This window comes from Anguilla anguilla, chromosome 14 (assembly GCF_013347855.1).
Source record: "Anguilla anguilla isolate fAngAng1 chromosome 14, fAngAng1.pri, whole genome shotgun sequence".
NCBI classification, from domain to species: domain Eukaryota; kingdom Metazoa; phylum Chordata; class Actinopteri; order Anguilliformes; family Anguillidae; genus Anguilla; species Anguilla anguilla.
In genome coordinates this window covers 2226034-2241945 of record NC_049214.1, presented here as the reverse complement: position 1 = coordinate 2241945, position 15912 = coordinate 2226034, and the positions used below count along the sequence as shown (strand labels likewise).

Below are 15912 nucleotides of genomic sequence, written 5' to 3'. Positions count from 1 at the left end.
GTGGAGATATGATGGCTTCTTGGGAATTAAATATTTTGATGGGATTGGCTGAAGTATTTTTTTTTTTTAATCGTTTTTTAATCATTTTGAGATGTCTGACTCTCTCTGTTAAACGCTCCCTGACCTCGACCTGGTTCATTTCTGAGCTTTCCATGCTGTAAATACCGAGGCTGAACCTCAAGACCTTGTAAGGCAGGTCTTCAGAGACGGTGCATAATGCTCTCTGAAGTGCAGGAATCCTGTATAACAAAAACACCTGCAGCTAATTTTCTTTGGGAGGTGAGAAATCTCAGGGAGATTTCCCCAACGGCCCGGAATGGTGTTAATGTTCCGAGTTTGGCCATTGCATCCAGATCGTCTTGGCCAATGTGAGCAAGTGCATCTACCAGTGATACGAGCTCCGATCTGAACCAGATGTCTTTTGAAGCTCCATTCTGGTAGTTATTGCCCCATGTGTAAAACACCACATGCTCCATTCACTTGCTAGTTCTAGACTCACCTTGTCTGAACTACACTATCCCCTAGAAGGATGTTATACAGATCCAAAAAAAAGAGAGCTTGAGTGCGCAGTATGGCTGGCAGCCATGTTGTGCTGGTCCCAGGCCCCGGGTTGGGGCCCCATGTCGTGGGTCTGTGCTGGTCCCAGGCCTTAGGTTGGGGCCCCATGTTGTGGGTCTCTGTTGGTCCCAGACCTCAGGTTGGGGCCCCATGTTGTGGGTCTGTGCTGGTCCCAGGCCTTAGGTTGGGGCCCCATGTTGTGGGTCTGTGAGCTCTCTGGGGCCCATGTTGTGTGAATGGAGGCCCGCTTTGCTTCCGTGAGAAGCTGCTCTTTGAGCACTGCCAGGCCGGGGAGAGGGAATTAGCTGATGGGTCTAATTGAGCGTGGAAGTGGGGCCCTGTCAAACCCCACGGGGGGGGGGGGGGGGGGGGGGGGGGGGGGGGGGGGGGGGCGGGGCGCTGGGGGTGCCCTGTCTCAGTTAATATAAATAAAGGGCCAGATTCTGACGCCACTTTTTTCAGAACGGCCATTACTGTCATCCCGGGGCAGGGGCGGTGGGGGGGGGGCAAGGAAAGGCGACCCTCTCTACCAGTTGCCCTTGCACCCCCCCCCCCACCCCCATTGTTTTAGCGTAGTAAATCAGAGCGGCCTCCTGCTTTTTGGATCAGTAGAGCGGTGTCAGGATGACCGTGTGGTGTTGTGTCTCCCCCCCCCCCACCCCCCCACGGTTTTTCCACCCCAGGAGGAAACACAACAGGATGTTTGTTCCTCCGGAGCGTGCCTGGGAGGGGGAACGTTCCGGAACATCTGCTCAATGTCGCGGGGGGGGGGTGGGGGGAGGACGGGGGGGGGGACGGGGAGCGGAGCCGGGTCCAGGGCCGGGGGCGTTCGGCCCGGGACCCCCGAGATGCCAGGGTGGCTGTGGTTCGGACACTGTATCTGGGACGGGGGCCGGTCCTGTTACGCCATCCGCCCAGGGGGAGCATGTTTCGCACTTCACAGGGCCCCCATACCTCACCCAGGGGGGGTAATTACTGTCAGACCCAGCAGTCACATTCCTCTCAATCCTGACCATTATGGGTCACACCCCCCCCCCCTTCCCCTCTTCCCCCCCAATCAGACTGCTCTGACACCTCGAGAGCAGAGATCATCCAGCAGAAACACGATACGCGGCAGTAAAATCACTGAAATGGGAAATCCCAAATGTGCTTTAAGCTTGTCTGCAGATATATCATCTTTATATTTCGGTTAGTGACTTTTTTCACGCTTAAATGTTAATGTTCATATCGTAGAATTCGTATTCTGCCTTCGATTGCACAACATACATTACTGTGTGTGTATGTGGCCTATAACGTACAAGAAATGGGAGTTATTTTCTTAAAAAGATTTCATAAAAAATTTGTATTTTTGATTTCATATAGTCTCGTAGCAGTTAAGGAAAGACTTAAAAGCCAAGACGTTATCGCAGAAACATTTCCCGTGTTGCGCAGACACGCATGCACAGACTCCGTTTCTCTCACTGTGCCATAACTGCATCTAGCAGCATCTCAATGTCAGTAAGCTATTTTTTTTTCTTAATTTTCGCTTAGTTAAAATCGGTTCGTCTCGCTTAAACGCCTTTGCGAATCGCCGTAAATCCTCGACGTGACGCAACTCCCCCCCGCCTCCTCGTTCTCGCCCCTCGCGTTCACCCGCGATCACCGAGCCGCAGCGGAAGGTCGCGGGGGTCAACCGCGCCGCGTCCCCCGTCGGCCATTTGTAAATCGGACGCGCCGCTCGGTGTCGACGCTCGGTGTCGAGTAACGCGGAAAGCGTCGGCTGGACTGGCTAGCGGCGTGTAGCGTGTCGGTGTGTCGTGTAGCGTGTCAACGCGTGGATGTTTTGTTGCCGCTGCCGCTCACACGCGTGTGGGGGGGGGGGTGCCTGGCGTGCGGCGCGGGGACGAGCGGTTAAACTGATTCATTAGCGCCTGAGGGGCCCCCGTGCCCCCTGATCCACGGGGGGTTCCCTCGGCCTCCTCCTGCGCCCATTCGGGAACCCGAAACAGCGATTATGAGCTCCCCGGTCACGGGACCTGGAAGGGGGAGACCCGGCCCAGTTACACACACCCAGGAGCCTTTGTGGCTCGTGCCATAAATTAGTTTTTGTAACGCTGGGTCTGCCTGAGTTGAGAACTGTTCTCTGAGCATATTTTACATTTATAAAGTTGTTCTTATGTTCCACTAGTTCATATAAAATTCTGTATTACAATTATATTTTTTTCAAACCCCCCCTTCTCTTCCTCAACTGTAATCGGCCTCTCTCTCTCACACACACACGCGCACACACACACACACTCACATGCACACGTGCTCACACACACACACACACTCTCTCTCTCACACACACGCAGACACACACACACACACACACACACATTCACACACACACACTCATTCTCTCACACACACACGCGCGCACACACACGCGCACACACACACGCACACACACACATTCACACGCACACGCACACACACACACTCTCTCTCTCACACACATACGCGCACACACACACACACACACACACACACGCATGCACACACATGCACATACACACAGACCCACACACACACACACACACACACTCTCTCACACACACACCCAACACACACACACACACACACACACACTCTCTCACACACACACACACACACACATGCACATACACACAGACCCACGCACACACACACACGCACTCACACGCACACACGCACACGCACACAGTGGTTAGCCTGTGGAGAGAGAGCTGTAGCTCTGGCCCTCATATTCCCACCCTCGCTCTGCTGGGACGAAACACACTTCTGGTCTTAGTTACACTTAAACCTGAGAAGATCAGTCTAGAGGGCCCAGTCTGTGCTCATGGTGAGGATATTAGCCTCCCGAGCCACTTTATAAAAACAGAAAATATGTCGCTGTTTTCTTAATCTAACCTAGAAATCACTTTGGGCGAACCGCGGTACAAATCTATGGTGGTATTCATGTAGGATTCATTCACGTTAGACTGTTATTATTCTGTATAAAATTACAGAAGCTTTTTTTTTCCATTACACACATGAGCGTTTGGTAAATTGTACATTGCAGCTGTGCTGGAGTAATACTGAAACCAAAGTTACTATAATTGGAAAGAAATGATTGTTTTTTGTCTCTGTGGTAAATACAACCATATGTATTACGAAATCTACTTTTCTATTTTTTTATTTACTCTCCTGCATTGTGAATGATGTTTTAATTTATTTTCCTGCTTTGAATGAAGTCCAGCTGAACTTTATTCAAAGAAGGAAGGTTCCCACGGTGTGTGTGTGACATTCAATGTCTTCTCCCTTGTTTCAGATATGAATTCATAATGAACATTAAAGGTTCCCATTCATAGCACTGTGTGTGTTACATTCAATGTCTTCCCCCCCGCCTTCAGATGTGAATTACGAATGAACATAAAAGGTTTCCATTCATATCTGTGTGTGTGACACCTAATCTGTTCCCCCCCTTGTTTCAGATGTGAATTACTAAAGAATATAAAAGGTTCCCATTCATGGCACTGTGTGTGTGTGTTACGCTCATTGTCTTCCCCCCTGCTTTCAGATGTGGATGAGTGTGAGAGTAACCCCTGTGTTAACGGGGTGTGTAAGAACACTGCCGGATCCTTCGCCTGCGAGTGTGCCCCCGGGAGCAAGCTGGACGCCACCGGCCTCATCTGCATCGGTAAGGACTGCTGCTCGATTCCTAACTTTGGGCCTTTATTTAAAAAGCCAATACTGGCTCTATTATAGAGTACTCAGTCAATGCTAAAATCAAGGCTTCGCCATAGTCATTTGGGAAAGAATGTAATGCTGCTCAATACAGGCTCCTCTCCTTTTCCGTTCAGCTGACAGCGCTTGCAGCATTTTGAGGTAAATTACCATTTCATTTTAGCCTCTTTGAATAAAGAATCCGTCTGTCTTGTGTAGATCAGTCAGACGGCAGATTCATAACAGTGTCGTCAGCGCAGCAGTGGATCATATGTATAGGCTTTTGAAAAGTGGAATAGAGTTTATTAAACCAAAAAGGATAAAGTGTTTTAGACACATTTGTGAGCATTAAGAAGGAGTGGTGAACAGGCATGGGTAGCAGATGTTGTCTGTCTGACTGTAAAATCTTGCTGCTTCAGTTCTGTGTGATTTTTAGAGGCAGTTCCCTAATGCAGACAGCAGTGATTCCTGCTAACCCAATACAGGCTCCAGGCCATAACCCAACACCCATGCACTGGGCTGCCCATGATAACCCAAACACCTGTATACTGAGCGGCCAGCGATAACCCAGCACCCATTTATTGAGCAGCCAGCGATGACAAAATACTCTGCTCTTCTTCCATGATGCTCTGCTCTCCTCCCATGATACTCTGCTCTCCTCCCATGATGCTCTGCTCCTCTCCCATGATACTCTGCTCTTCTCCCGTGATGCTCTGCTCTCCTCCCGTGATGCTCTGCTCCTCTCCCATGATGCTCTGCTCTCCTCCCATGATGCTCTGCTCTCCCACAGACAGCCTGAAGGGGACGTGCTGGCTGAACGTGCAGAACGGCCGCTGTGAGGTGAACATTAACGGCGGCACGCTCAAGTCTGAGTGCTGTGCCACGCTGGGCGCGGCCTGGGGAAGCCCCTGTGAGCCGTGTGAGATCGGTAAGCCCCGCCTCCTTCACCCCAGCCCCGCCTCCTTCATCCCAGCCCCGCCCCCTGACTGATCTCAACCCCGCCTCCTTCAGCCCAGCCCCGCCTCCTTCAGCCCAGCCCCGCCTCCTTCATCCCAGCCCCCCCCCCCTGACTGATCTCAACCCCGCCTCCTTCATCCCAGCCCCGCCCCCTGACTGATCTCAACCCCGCCTCCTTTGTCCCAGCCCCGCCCCCTGACTGATCTCAACACCGCCTCTCCCACCTAGACAGCACCCCCTAACCAGCCCCGCCTCCGCCCCCTGGCTGATCTCAACCCCGCCTCTTCCACCTATACCATCCCCCCTACCCAGCCCCGCCCTCCTGCTCCATCCTGCTCTCTCTGAATGCAGCTGTTTGGCTGCATTCAGGCTGCAGCTAAAAGTGGCCCGGCTCTGGTTTTATTTGATTTTTTTCCATCGTATGTGACACAGTTCAGAACAGTGTATACAGCAAAAAAAAACTCACATAGAGCCACATCTTCTCAGTTCCGATTTGTGCCACAAATAAAAAGTGGGAATAAGCAGGGTACGTAGCCAGGAGGGCGCAGGGCTGGCGCTGGATGTCAGAGGGCTCGGGGTTTGGGGTGCGGTAAAACAGCAGGGGTGCAGATGTTTGTTTGGGCCACGTGCTGCTCTGGTGAGGTCGGGCGCTAAATATTTGAAGCAAGGCTGTGTGCGTGACTCAGGCCTGCCCCCCTGCCTTTGGAGTGGGGGGGGGGGGTCAGGCCGAGCTCTGAGAACGGCAGGCCGTTAATTTAAAGACATCGCTCAGGCAACGGTGTGGAGCAACCCCCCCCCCCCAGGCCTCCGCTACTGTTTTGTGTGGTCTGAAACTTTTCCTGAATGCTCTCCCCGTGTCTCCCTCTTTCTCTCTCTCTCTCTCTCTCCCCCTCTCTCTCTGTCCCTCTCCCTCTTTCTCTCTCTACCCTCTACCTCTCTTTCTCTCTCTTGCTCTCTCTCACTCGCTCTCTCTCTGTCTCACTCTCTCTCCCTCGTTCACTCTCTGTTTCTCCCTCTCTGTCTCCCTCTTGCTCTCTCTCTCTCTCTCTCTGTCCCTCTCCCTCTCTCTCCCTCCCCCCCTCCCTCCCTCTCCCTCCCGCTGGTTTCACTGTTTTCCCCTGTGGAGTAGGCTGGCGGTCTTGCTCTCACGCTGTGTTTTCCTAGCGGTTGTGTAATGTGCTCTTTGCCATAATGACTCTGCCAGCGGCGTTTAATGGTTCATCCAAACCACAACATCTTTATTTCAAATCTGACAGTTCCTGAAAAGTCAAAAGCTGTTGCGTTTTTTTTTTTTTTTTTTAGAAGTGCGAGTTGAAGTGGAAGTCTCGTCTTTGCTCATGTTTGGTCTTGTCTCTGAAAAGCTCTGGCGGTATTTTTTCATATTATGTCATTTTATTTTAATGGTAATAATATTCCTCATATGCTTTGGGCCAGTAAAATGCATGGTGTATGTTTTCAGTGTCTTTGTGATCATGCACAGTCCCTACATTACCACTGCAATTCCCCTTTATAAATTTTGGTCAGAGGTTTGACCTGAACTTACACTAGGTTACATTCCTCATGAAGCACTGTATTTATCTACAAATTGTTTATAAAGATGTTATGACATGCTATAAATGGCCTATATATGACTGTGGTATAAATGGTTTTAGGAAAATGTGCTTAATTTACAGTGTGACTGGATTTTTAATCAGACAAACTGCATATTTTACAATGAAAGAGTTAACAGTCATAAGTTATGAATTTACAGTCATAAGTTGTATCTTTCTGCAGATACTGCCTGTTCAAGAGGATACGCACGGCCCAAAGGAGTGGTGTGTGAAGGTAAGGGTGCGCTTGAACCGTTCACCTGAACCCTGAACCGTTCCTCTGAACCCTGAACCGTTCGCCTGAACTCTGAACTGTTCACCTGAACCCTGAACCGTTCCTCTGAATCCTGAACCGTTCCTTTGAACCCTGAACTCTGAACTGTTCGCCTGAACCCTGAACTGTTCGCCTGAACCCTGAACCGTTCGCCTGAACCCTGAACCGTTCACCTGAACCCTGAACCGTTCACCTGAACTCTGAACCGTTCACCTGAACCCTGAACCGTTCCTCTGAACCCTGAACTGTTCGCCTGAACCCTGAACTGTTCACCTGAACCCTGAACCATTCGACTAGTATCTGAACCGTTCACCTGAACCCTGAACTGTTTGTCTGAACCCTGTGCCATTCGCCAGAACCCTGAACCGTACCCCTGAACCCTGAACTGTTCGTCTGAACCCTGAACCATTTGGCTGAACCCTGAATCGTACCCCTGAACCGTTCGCCTAAACCCTGAACCGTTCGCCTGAACCCTGAATTGTTCACCTGAACCCTGAACCGTTCCCCTGAACCCTGAACTGTTCGCCTGAAATCTGAACCGTTCACCTGAACCCTGAACCGTTCATCTGAACTCTGAACCGTTCGCCTGAACCCTGAACGGTTCACCTGAACTCTGAACCCTTCGCCTGCACTCTCCTCCCCCATTGGCCGCTGTCTCGTTGCTGGCAGTGAGCCTCGGCTCGTCGGGCCCCTCGGCGCTGTGGGATTGCGGAACGCAGCCCTTCACTGGGCTGCTCCGGGGCATCATAAAAGCGGCCCGTTTGTCGGGAGCTGCTCGTCTCCCATTGGTCAGCGCGTGAGTCACTCGAAGGAGGAGTCGTTCAGAGTCTGAGTCACTCAGGGGCATCCGGCACTTTCTCTGCCAGTCAGCTCGGATCTCAGGGCCAATTTGCTGAACATGACCGCTCGCCAGATCTTCCCAGAGAGTCATAAGGGAGTGGAAAGTGTAAAGTTTTCCCACAATGATGGTTCTGGGGTTATTGTTTTTTCCCAAATCAGGTGTCATATGCTGTGATTTAAGAGAAGCATGTGAGCGTGTTTACATGCTTAAAATAGACTGTAGGACTGCAGCAAAACAAACGCACAGTTGAGTTCTCACAAGGCTCACAAGCTGTATGGTAACTGTGACTGAGTGTGTAGAACACTGAGATAACTGACTGAGTGTGTGGAACACTAAGGTGTAACTGTGACTGAGTGTGTGGAACACTGAGATGACTGACTGAGTGTGTGGAACACTGAGGTATAACTGTGACTGAGTGTGTGGAACACTGAGATAACTGTGACTGACAGAGTGGAACTGTGAAGTGACTGTGACTGAGTGTATGGAACATTGAGGTGTAACTGTGACTGACAGAGTGGAACTGTGAGGTGACTGTGACTGAGTGTGTGGAACACTGAGGTATAACTGTGACTGAGTGTGTGGAATACTGAGGTGTAACTGTGATTGAGTGTGTGGAACACTGCGGTAACTGTGACTGAGTGTGTGGAACACTGAGATGACTGTGACTGAGTGTGTGGAACACTGAGGTGTAACTGTGACTGAGCGTGTGGAACACTGAGGTGTAACTGTGACTGAGCGTGTGGAACACTGAGATAACTGTGACTGAGTGTGTGGAACACTAAGCTAACTGTGACTGATTCTGAGGCTTCCTGTCTGGCGGTCTGTTTCCTGTGCAGATGTGAACGAGTGCGAGGTCTTCCCGGGCGTCTGCCCCAACGGACAGTGTGTGAACACCCAGGGGTCCTTCCAGTGCCAGTGTCCCGAGGGGCTGACGCTGGACGGGTCCGGCCGCGTCTGTGTGGGTGAGTGCCGGGGGAAATGCAGACAGAAACACGGTCTCAGCGTTTAATATACTGTAACTTAGCTTGCTGTCCTATCCGCCCTTTGAGTTTCTAACGCTGCTGTGTGGATCAGTAACTGCTTTAGTAAAAGTTCCGCGTTTGACATTTTTTTTATTGGGGAATAAGATTCAGCATTCTGCTGTCCGATACATGTTGTTACTGTATGAGCTGATTGCCCAGTGCTGCTGATACACCCAGATATAAAATGCCACCACTGGAGTACAGGGTGATTAGGCAGGCATTGGCTGTCAGAGGTTAAGAAATCGAATGAAATAAGACTCATGTTCAGTGTATGTAGAATGTCCCCCGTGTTGCCGTAGTGACGGGGGGTTGGGGTGGGGTCAATGCCTGTCAGCGACGTTGCCGTAGTGACGGGAGTGTTGGGGTGGGGTCAGTGCCTGTCAGCGCCGTTGTCGTAGTGACAGGGGGGGTTTTGGGGTGGGGTTAGTGCCGTTGCCGTAGTGACGGGGGTTGGGGTGGGGTTAGTGCCGTTGCCGCAGTGACGGGGTGTTGGGGTGGGGTTAGTGCCGTTGCCGTGGTGACGGGGGTGTTGGGGTGCGGTTCTGTCTCTGTCCCGCAGACGTACGCTCGGAGCACTGCTTCCTGACGTGGGACGAGGACGTGTGCGGCCAGCCCGTGCCGGGCCGTTTCCGTGCCGACGCCTGCTGCTGCACGGTGGGCGCGGCCTGGGGGGCGGACTGCGAGGCCTGCCCCGAACCCGGCACCCGCCACTACGAGACCCTGTGCCCGCGCGGGCCCGGGTTCGCCAGCCGCGGGGACCTGCTCACCGGCAGGCCCTTCTACAAAGGTGAGGTCCCAGACGACGAAGGGTTGATCACAGAGTAAAGCCCAGCTCCACGCTTACTGCGGACATTATTACTAACGTATGAGGAGCTCATTCATCTGAGAGGGGCAGACTCGCATTGACATGGATGTACACATAACTAGGGCCACCAGTCTGGCTCCACCATGTGACCTGCAGGGTTTTAACTTGTATTTCAGTGGTTATCCTCTAGGGGTCGCTGTAGGCACTCCCAACAGCACAGTCAAGTGACTGTTCATACAATTGAGTTTCAAATGAGACGTTTATAAAAAAAAAAACTATTTTATCTAATGTGGGGAGACTCAGGAAGGAAAGTGTACTTGTATGGATGTTTAAATGCTGTGGAAAACTTGTCTTTGAGCCAGTGGTCCTCGCTCCTGGTCCTGGAGAGCTGCTGGGTCTGCTGGCTTTTGTTTTTACTCAGCATTTGAGTCACGCAGCTGTTGATCGGTAAAAACAGTTGATGACACGGTTAACTCAGGTCATGTGGTTTCTTGGGTCGGAATCAGTCCCTGATCATACAGAAAAAAAAACAAAACCAGCAGACTCTGTGGCTCTCCAGGACCAGGAATGAGTATCACTGCAGTTAAAAAGAAAAAGGCATCCATATAAAGCAGGGGTGTCCAGTCTTATCCAAAAAGGGCTTGTGTGGGTGCTGGTTTTTGTTCTAGTCCAGCCCTACAACACCTGATTCTACTTAAAGCTTTGATGGAAAATCATGATCAGTTAGCTGAATCATGAATGTTTTTAATCTGACTTTTTTTTGCAAGTTAAATGTTATATAAACACTCTCATTTTCAGTTTGGCCATTTCTCACTGCTTCTAAGAAAACCTAACATGCCCCTGTGCAACATCTAACAATACTGCAGCGTGTCCACAGCAGTCAGTAATCAAAACTGAATTTAACTCGTGAGTGTCGCCTGTAAGCATTGCTGCCAGTCATATCTGTTCTTTATTAGCGGCACTTAGTTTATCAGCTTAGATTACTGAGGTGGTGCAAATGCGATAATTGTTTGAGAAGGGGCTTGACAAAGAGGCTATGGCGCCCTCTAGCTGGTGGAGGACTGAAGTGCCATACTAGAATAGACAAACTGGTGGCCCTATATAACACACATACATACGATATATACAAATATATTTATATTTACTATAATCTGATGCATTGCTCCATAACACTCATAGCTTGCCAGAATATGTCCTGATAAATATATTTCTGTTGTAATTGCTCTGTGTGTGGCGTCAGTGTGTTGACTTGCTTTGTCTGTGGCGTCAGTGTGTTGACTTGCTTTGTCTGTGGCGTCAGTGTGTTGACTTGCTTTGTCTGTGGCGTCAGTGTGTTGACTTGCTCTGTCTGTGGCGTCAGTGTGTTGACTGACTCTGTCTGTGGCGTCAGTGTGTTGACTTGCTCTGTCTGTGGCATCAGTGTGTTGACTTGTCCTGTCTGTGGCGTCAGTGTGTTGACTTGCTCTGTCTGTGGCGTCAGTGTGTTGACTTGCTCTGTCTGTGGCGTCAGTGTGTTGACTGACTCTGTCTGTTGCAGATGTTAACGAGTGCAAGGCCTTTCCCACCATGTGCATGCACGGAAAGTGCCGGAACACCATCGGCAGCTTCAGGTGTCGCTGCGAGGGCGGCTTTGCCCTGGACATGGAGGAACGCAACTGCACAGGTGAGATTTAACTGCACAGGTGAGTCCTAACTGCAATGAGCTTTAACTGCACAGGTGAGTCCTAACTGCAATGAGCTTTAACTGCACAGGTGAGCTGAAAATTGTTCAGATCTGCTTTAACTGTACAGGTGAGCCATAACTACATAGATGAATCTCATGTTCATGTGTTCCGTCTCTGTCTCACATCCGTCTGTCTCTCTGTCTCCGGTCCATGTGTCCGTGTGTCTGTCTCTCTGTCTCCGGTCCGTGTGTCTGTGTCTCATGTCTGTCTCTCTGTCTCTGGTCCGTGTGTCTGTGTCTCATGTCCGTCTCTCTGTCTCTCTGTCTCCGGTCCGTGTCCAGACATCGATGAGTGTCGGATCTCTCCGGACCTGTGTGGCAGCGGTGTGTGTGTGAACACGCCCGGCAGCTTCGAGTGCGAGTGTTTCCCCGGATACGAGAGCGGCTTCATGATGATGAAGACCTGCATGGGTAAGCATTCCCTCTCTCTCTCTCTCTCTCTCTCTCTTTCTTTCTCTCTCTGTCTCTACCTAATTATCTCTCTCTCCCTCTCACTTTCTCTCTCTCTCTCTCTCTCTCTCTTTCTTTCTCTATCTCTCTCTCTATCTCTGTTTCTCTTCCTCTCCCCTCCTCTTCACCTCTCCTTCTTTCCTCTGCCATTTCTTCCTTTCCCCACCCCTCCTCACCTCTCTTGTCCTGCTCCAAACCCTCTTTTGTCTTCCCTCCTGTCCTCTCCTCTCCTTCCCAACTCACTGAACACCGCCCCCTAGTGTTGATCAAGTGAAGGCATTGACAGCAGGTCGAACCAAAGCAGCACAAGGGCCCTCTTATCAAGAATTATTATTCTTAAGAAAATTTATATTTTCCTGATAAATAAAACAGCACAGTTCTCGGTTAGCATAGCTAGTTTGCATTAGCCTTTATCGATGTTGTACCTAGCCTGTACTCACCGGTCTGGGAGTGCTTATAGCCTGGTCTGACAGTATTACTCAGTATAAATCAGATAAATGCACTTCTCCTCTCCCGCACTTCTAACCCGTCTACATAAGAGCATCTGCTAAACAAATGTAAAGTACTACAATGTGACGGGATGTGGCGTTCATCTCTTATTTCGGGTTTATGGAGTTAGCGTACAGCCTCAATGGGGGAAGAAAACCTTTCAGGAGAAATGTGCTGACACTTCTCCACGTACGTTAGGATACATCTCATTAGATTACGTTTGCTTTGCAGACGCTGTTATTCAGAGTGACGTACGGTAGTGGACAACATCAGTGTTGCTCCCGGGAATGTGAGAATGCGGTTTCAGCAAGAAGGCCCAAATATATATATATTTTTGTACTCACACATCTTACTGGTTACACACTGTAGTGAGATTTGTGTTTTTGTTCTGGTTCTTTTCACATGGCTTCCTACAGTGTTACCCACTAGTGGTCTAGTGGTCCTGTTAACACTTTTATACTGGGTGCATTCTGTTCTGTTTCCATTGTCTTATGGCCGTTATTGTGAACTGTTGCCTACAGTCATGCTTAACCCTTTGAAGTGTGACATCACAATGTGTGATTAGAATGATCAGAATTAGAATGATTCTTACCTGAACTTTCCAGTGCTGATGTCACAATCACTGCTGGTGACTGAAAGTTGACTGGAGTTCTAGAACACTGACTTAGAATTTTGAAGAAAACATTCCAAAAGACCTGCTCTTTAAAGGGTTAAGGTACTGTGTGCTTACCTGTGTGCTTACCTGTGTCGTCTCACCTGTCAGACATCGACGAGTGCGAGAGGAACCCTGCGCTCTGTCAGGGGGGGTCCTGTGAGAACACAGAGGGGAGCTACCAGTGCCTCTGCCCCCCCGGCCACCAGCTGTCCCCCGACGAAAACTCCTGCATCGGTGAGTGAGCATGCTGCCCTCTACTGGTGGGCTGTTTACCTGCCTCACTTATGAATGGCTGAAAATGAGCATGCAAACGCACACACACATACACACACACCTACATGCAAACGCATACACACGCACACACGCGCATGCACACACACACACACACACACGCGCACACGCACACATACACACGCGCATGCACACACACGCACACACTCGCGCACACACACACACACACATACACACGCACACACGCGCATGCACACACACATACACACGCACACACTCACACACACACACACACACATACACACACACACACACACACACACACATACACACACACATATACACACACACACACACACTCACACACACACACACACACACACACACACACACACACACACACATACACACGCACACATGCGCACACTCACACACATTGCTCCCCGCTCAGACATGGTCTCTCAGTGTTGGTGTTTATTGATCCCCCCCCCCCCCCCCCCCCGCAGATGTGAACGAGTGTGAGCTGAGCAGCAGCCTCTGCCCGCACGGGACGTGTGTGAACATGGTGGGCACCTACCAGTGCTCCTGTGACTCGGGGTACCAGGCCACGCCCGACCGGAAGGGCTGCACGGGTACGAGCTCCGCCCCTCCCTCCCCTCCCCTCCCCACCCCCCTCCTCTCTCCCTCCCTCCCTCCTCCCTCCCCCCTCTCTTCTTCCCTCCCTCCTCCCTCCCGGTCTCCTCTTCACATGTTTTTAGCCACGCCCACCATGGGCCTGGCCCCTCCCCTGCTGAGTCCTTATTGGTCGTTTTCAGACATCGATGAGTGCACCATCGAGAACGGAGGGTGTGACTTCCTGTGTACAAACTCGGAGGGGAGCTACACCTGCAGCTGCAGCACCGGCTACGCCCTTATGACCGACGAGAGGACCTGCACAGGTAAACAACCTCTACCTGTACCTGCATGCATACACCTGTACCACATTTACCATCCTCATACACCTGTACCTGCATACGTACACCTGTACCACTTTTACCATCCTCATACACCTGTACCATCTTTACTACATACACCTGTACCACCGCTACCATTCTTATACACCCTGTACCATCTTTAGTACATACACCTGTACCATCTTTACCATCCTTATACACCCTGTACCATCTTTACGCCCTACACCTGTACTGCCTTTACCATCCTTATACACCCTGTACCTGCCTGATGAGAGCAACTGCACAGGTAAAGAAACAACTGTCACCTGTATCATCATCTTTAACACCTGTTTATCTGTGTATACCTTCATAGTAGTACTGCGTGCTTAACATTATACATAACATATGAAAGATTCTTTAGCACATATAATATGTGCAATGCATTTATTACAAAAAGCATTTCTCTAGATCTGATTTTTATACCTTTGCATACCGTACCTTCCCCTCCGCTATGGTATTGCACCTGCGCTGTTTCCAGGGCGATCCAGGTGAGCCTAGGAGTTCCTCTAACGGGGGGAGGGCCTGTTTAACATCTGTTCCCCCTTTTCTGGTCCCCCCCCCCCCCCTCCCGTTCCCATGTGTCAGACGTGGACGAGTGCGAGGAGGAGCCTGGGATATGCGATGGCGGGCAGTGTGCTAACGTCCCTGGGGAGTACCACTGCCTCTGCTTCGACGGCTTCATGGCCTCCGTGGACATGAGGATCTGCATAGGTAACGGTCACTCACCTGTGTGTGTGATATAGGGTTCTGTCTAATGGGGATCTGCATAGGTAAGGCCGGGTTACTCACCTGCATAGGTAAGGCCAGGTAACTCACTTGCATAGGTAAGGCCAGGTTACTCACCTGTGTGTGTGATATAAACCTCTGTGGACATGAGGATCTGCATAGGTAAGGCCAGGTTACTCACCTGTGTGTGTGATATAAACCTCTGTGGACATGAGGATCTGCATAGGTAAGGCCAGGTTACTTACCTGCATAGGTAAGGCTGAGTTACTCACCTGCATGGGTAAGGCCAGGTTACTCACCTGTGTGTGATATAAACCTCTGTGGACATGAGGATCTGCATAGGTAAGGCCAGGTTACTCACCTGCATGGGTAAGGCCAGGTTACTCACCTGCATAGGTAAGGCCAGGTCACTCACCTGTGTGTGTGATATAAACCTCTGTGGACATGAGGATCTGCATAGGTAAGGCCAGGTTACTCACCTGCATGGGTAAGGCCAGGTTACTCACCTGTGTGTGATATAAACCTCTGTGGACATGAGGATCTGCATAGGTAAGGCCAGGTTACTCACCTGCATGGGTAAGGCCAGGTTACTCACCTGTGTGTGATATAAACCTCTGTGGACATGAGAATTTGCATAAGTAATCCACTTGTATTCCTGCCAGTTTTAGCATTTTAAATGCTCATCTTTTTCTGTGAGTTCAGCCCACAAGTCCAGATTTTTGACTGACCCAGATTCACGCAGTCCCTCTAATCGATTTCAGAGACCGTAAAAAAGCAGGTGTGCTCTCTGTTGCTGTGCGGTTGTTAGGGTAAACATTAGCTGTAGTACTTGCTACATTGTTGGTTTCTTTAAGCCGCTTGTTTAAGTTTTTAAAATAAAGTCCCACCACAAACA

General features: G+C 50.4%; 1 protein-coding gene across 2 annotated transcripts in view; it reads left to right on the top strand.

Moving 5' to 3' along the window:
- LOC118213469 (fibrillin-2) overlaps positions 1 to 15912 on the top strand; it is a 103778-nt gene that overhangs the window by 52041 nt on the left and 35825 nt on the right. For both annotated transcript variants that reach the window (XM_035392484.1, XM_035392485.1), the window contains 11 exons: positions 4118 to 4237; positions 5054 to 5191; positions 6994 to 7044; positions 8761 to 8886; positions 9506 to 9733; positions 11289 to 11414; positions 11757 to 11885; positions 13177 to 13302; positions 13806 to 13931; positions 14115 to 14237; positions 14877 to 15002. In XM_035392484.1, the coding sequence (XP_035248375.1) occupies positions 4118 to 4237; positions 5054 to 5191; positions 6994 to 7044; positions 8761 to 8886; positions 9506 to 9733; positions 11289 to 11414; positions 11757 to 11885; positions 13177 to 13302; positions 13806 to 13931; positions 14115 to 14237; positions 14877 to 15002 (1419 nt within the window). The remainder of the gene's footprint in view (positions 1 to 4117; positions 4238 to 5053; positions 5192 to 6993; positions 7045 to 8760; positions 8887 to 9505; positions 9734 to 11288; positions 11415 to 11756; positions 11886 to 13176; positions 13303 to 13805; positions 13932 to 14114; positions 14238 to 14876; positions 15003 to 15912) is intronic.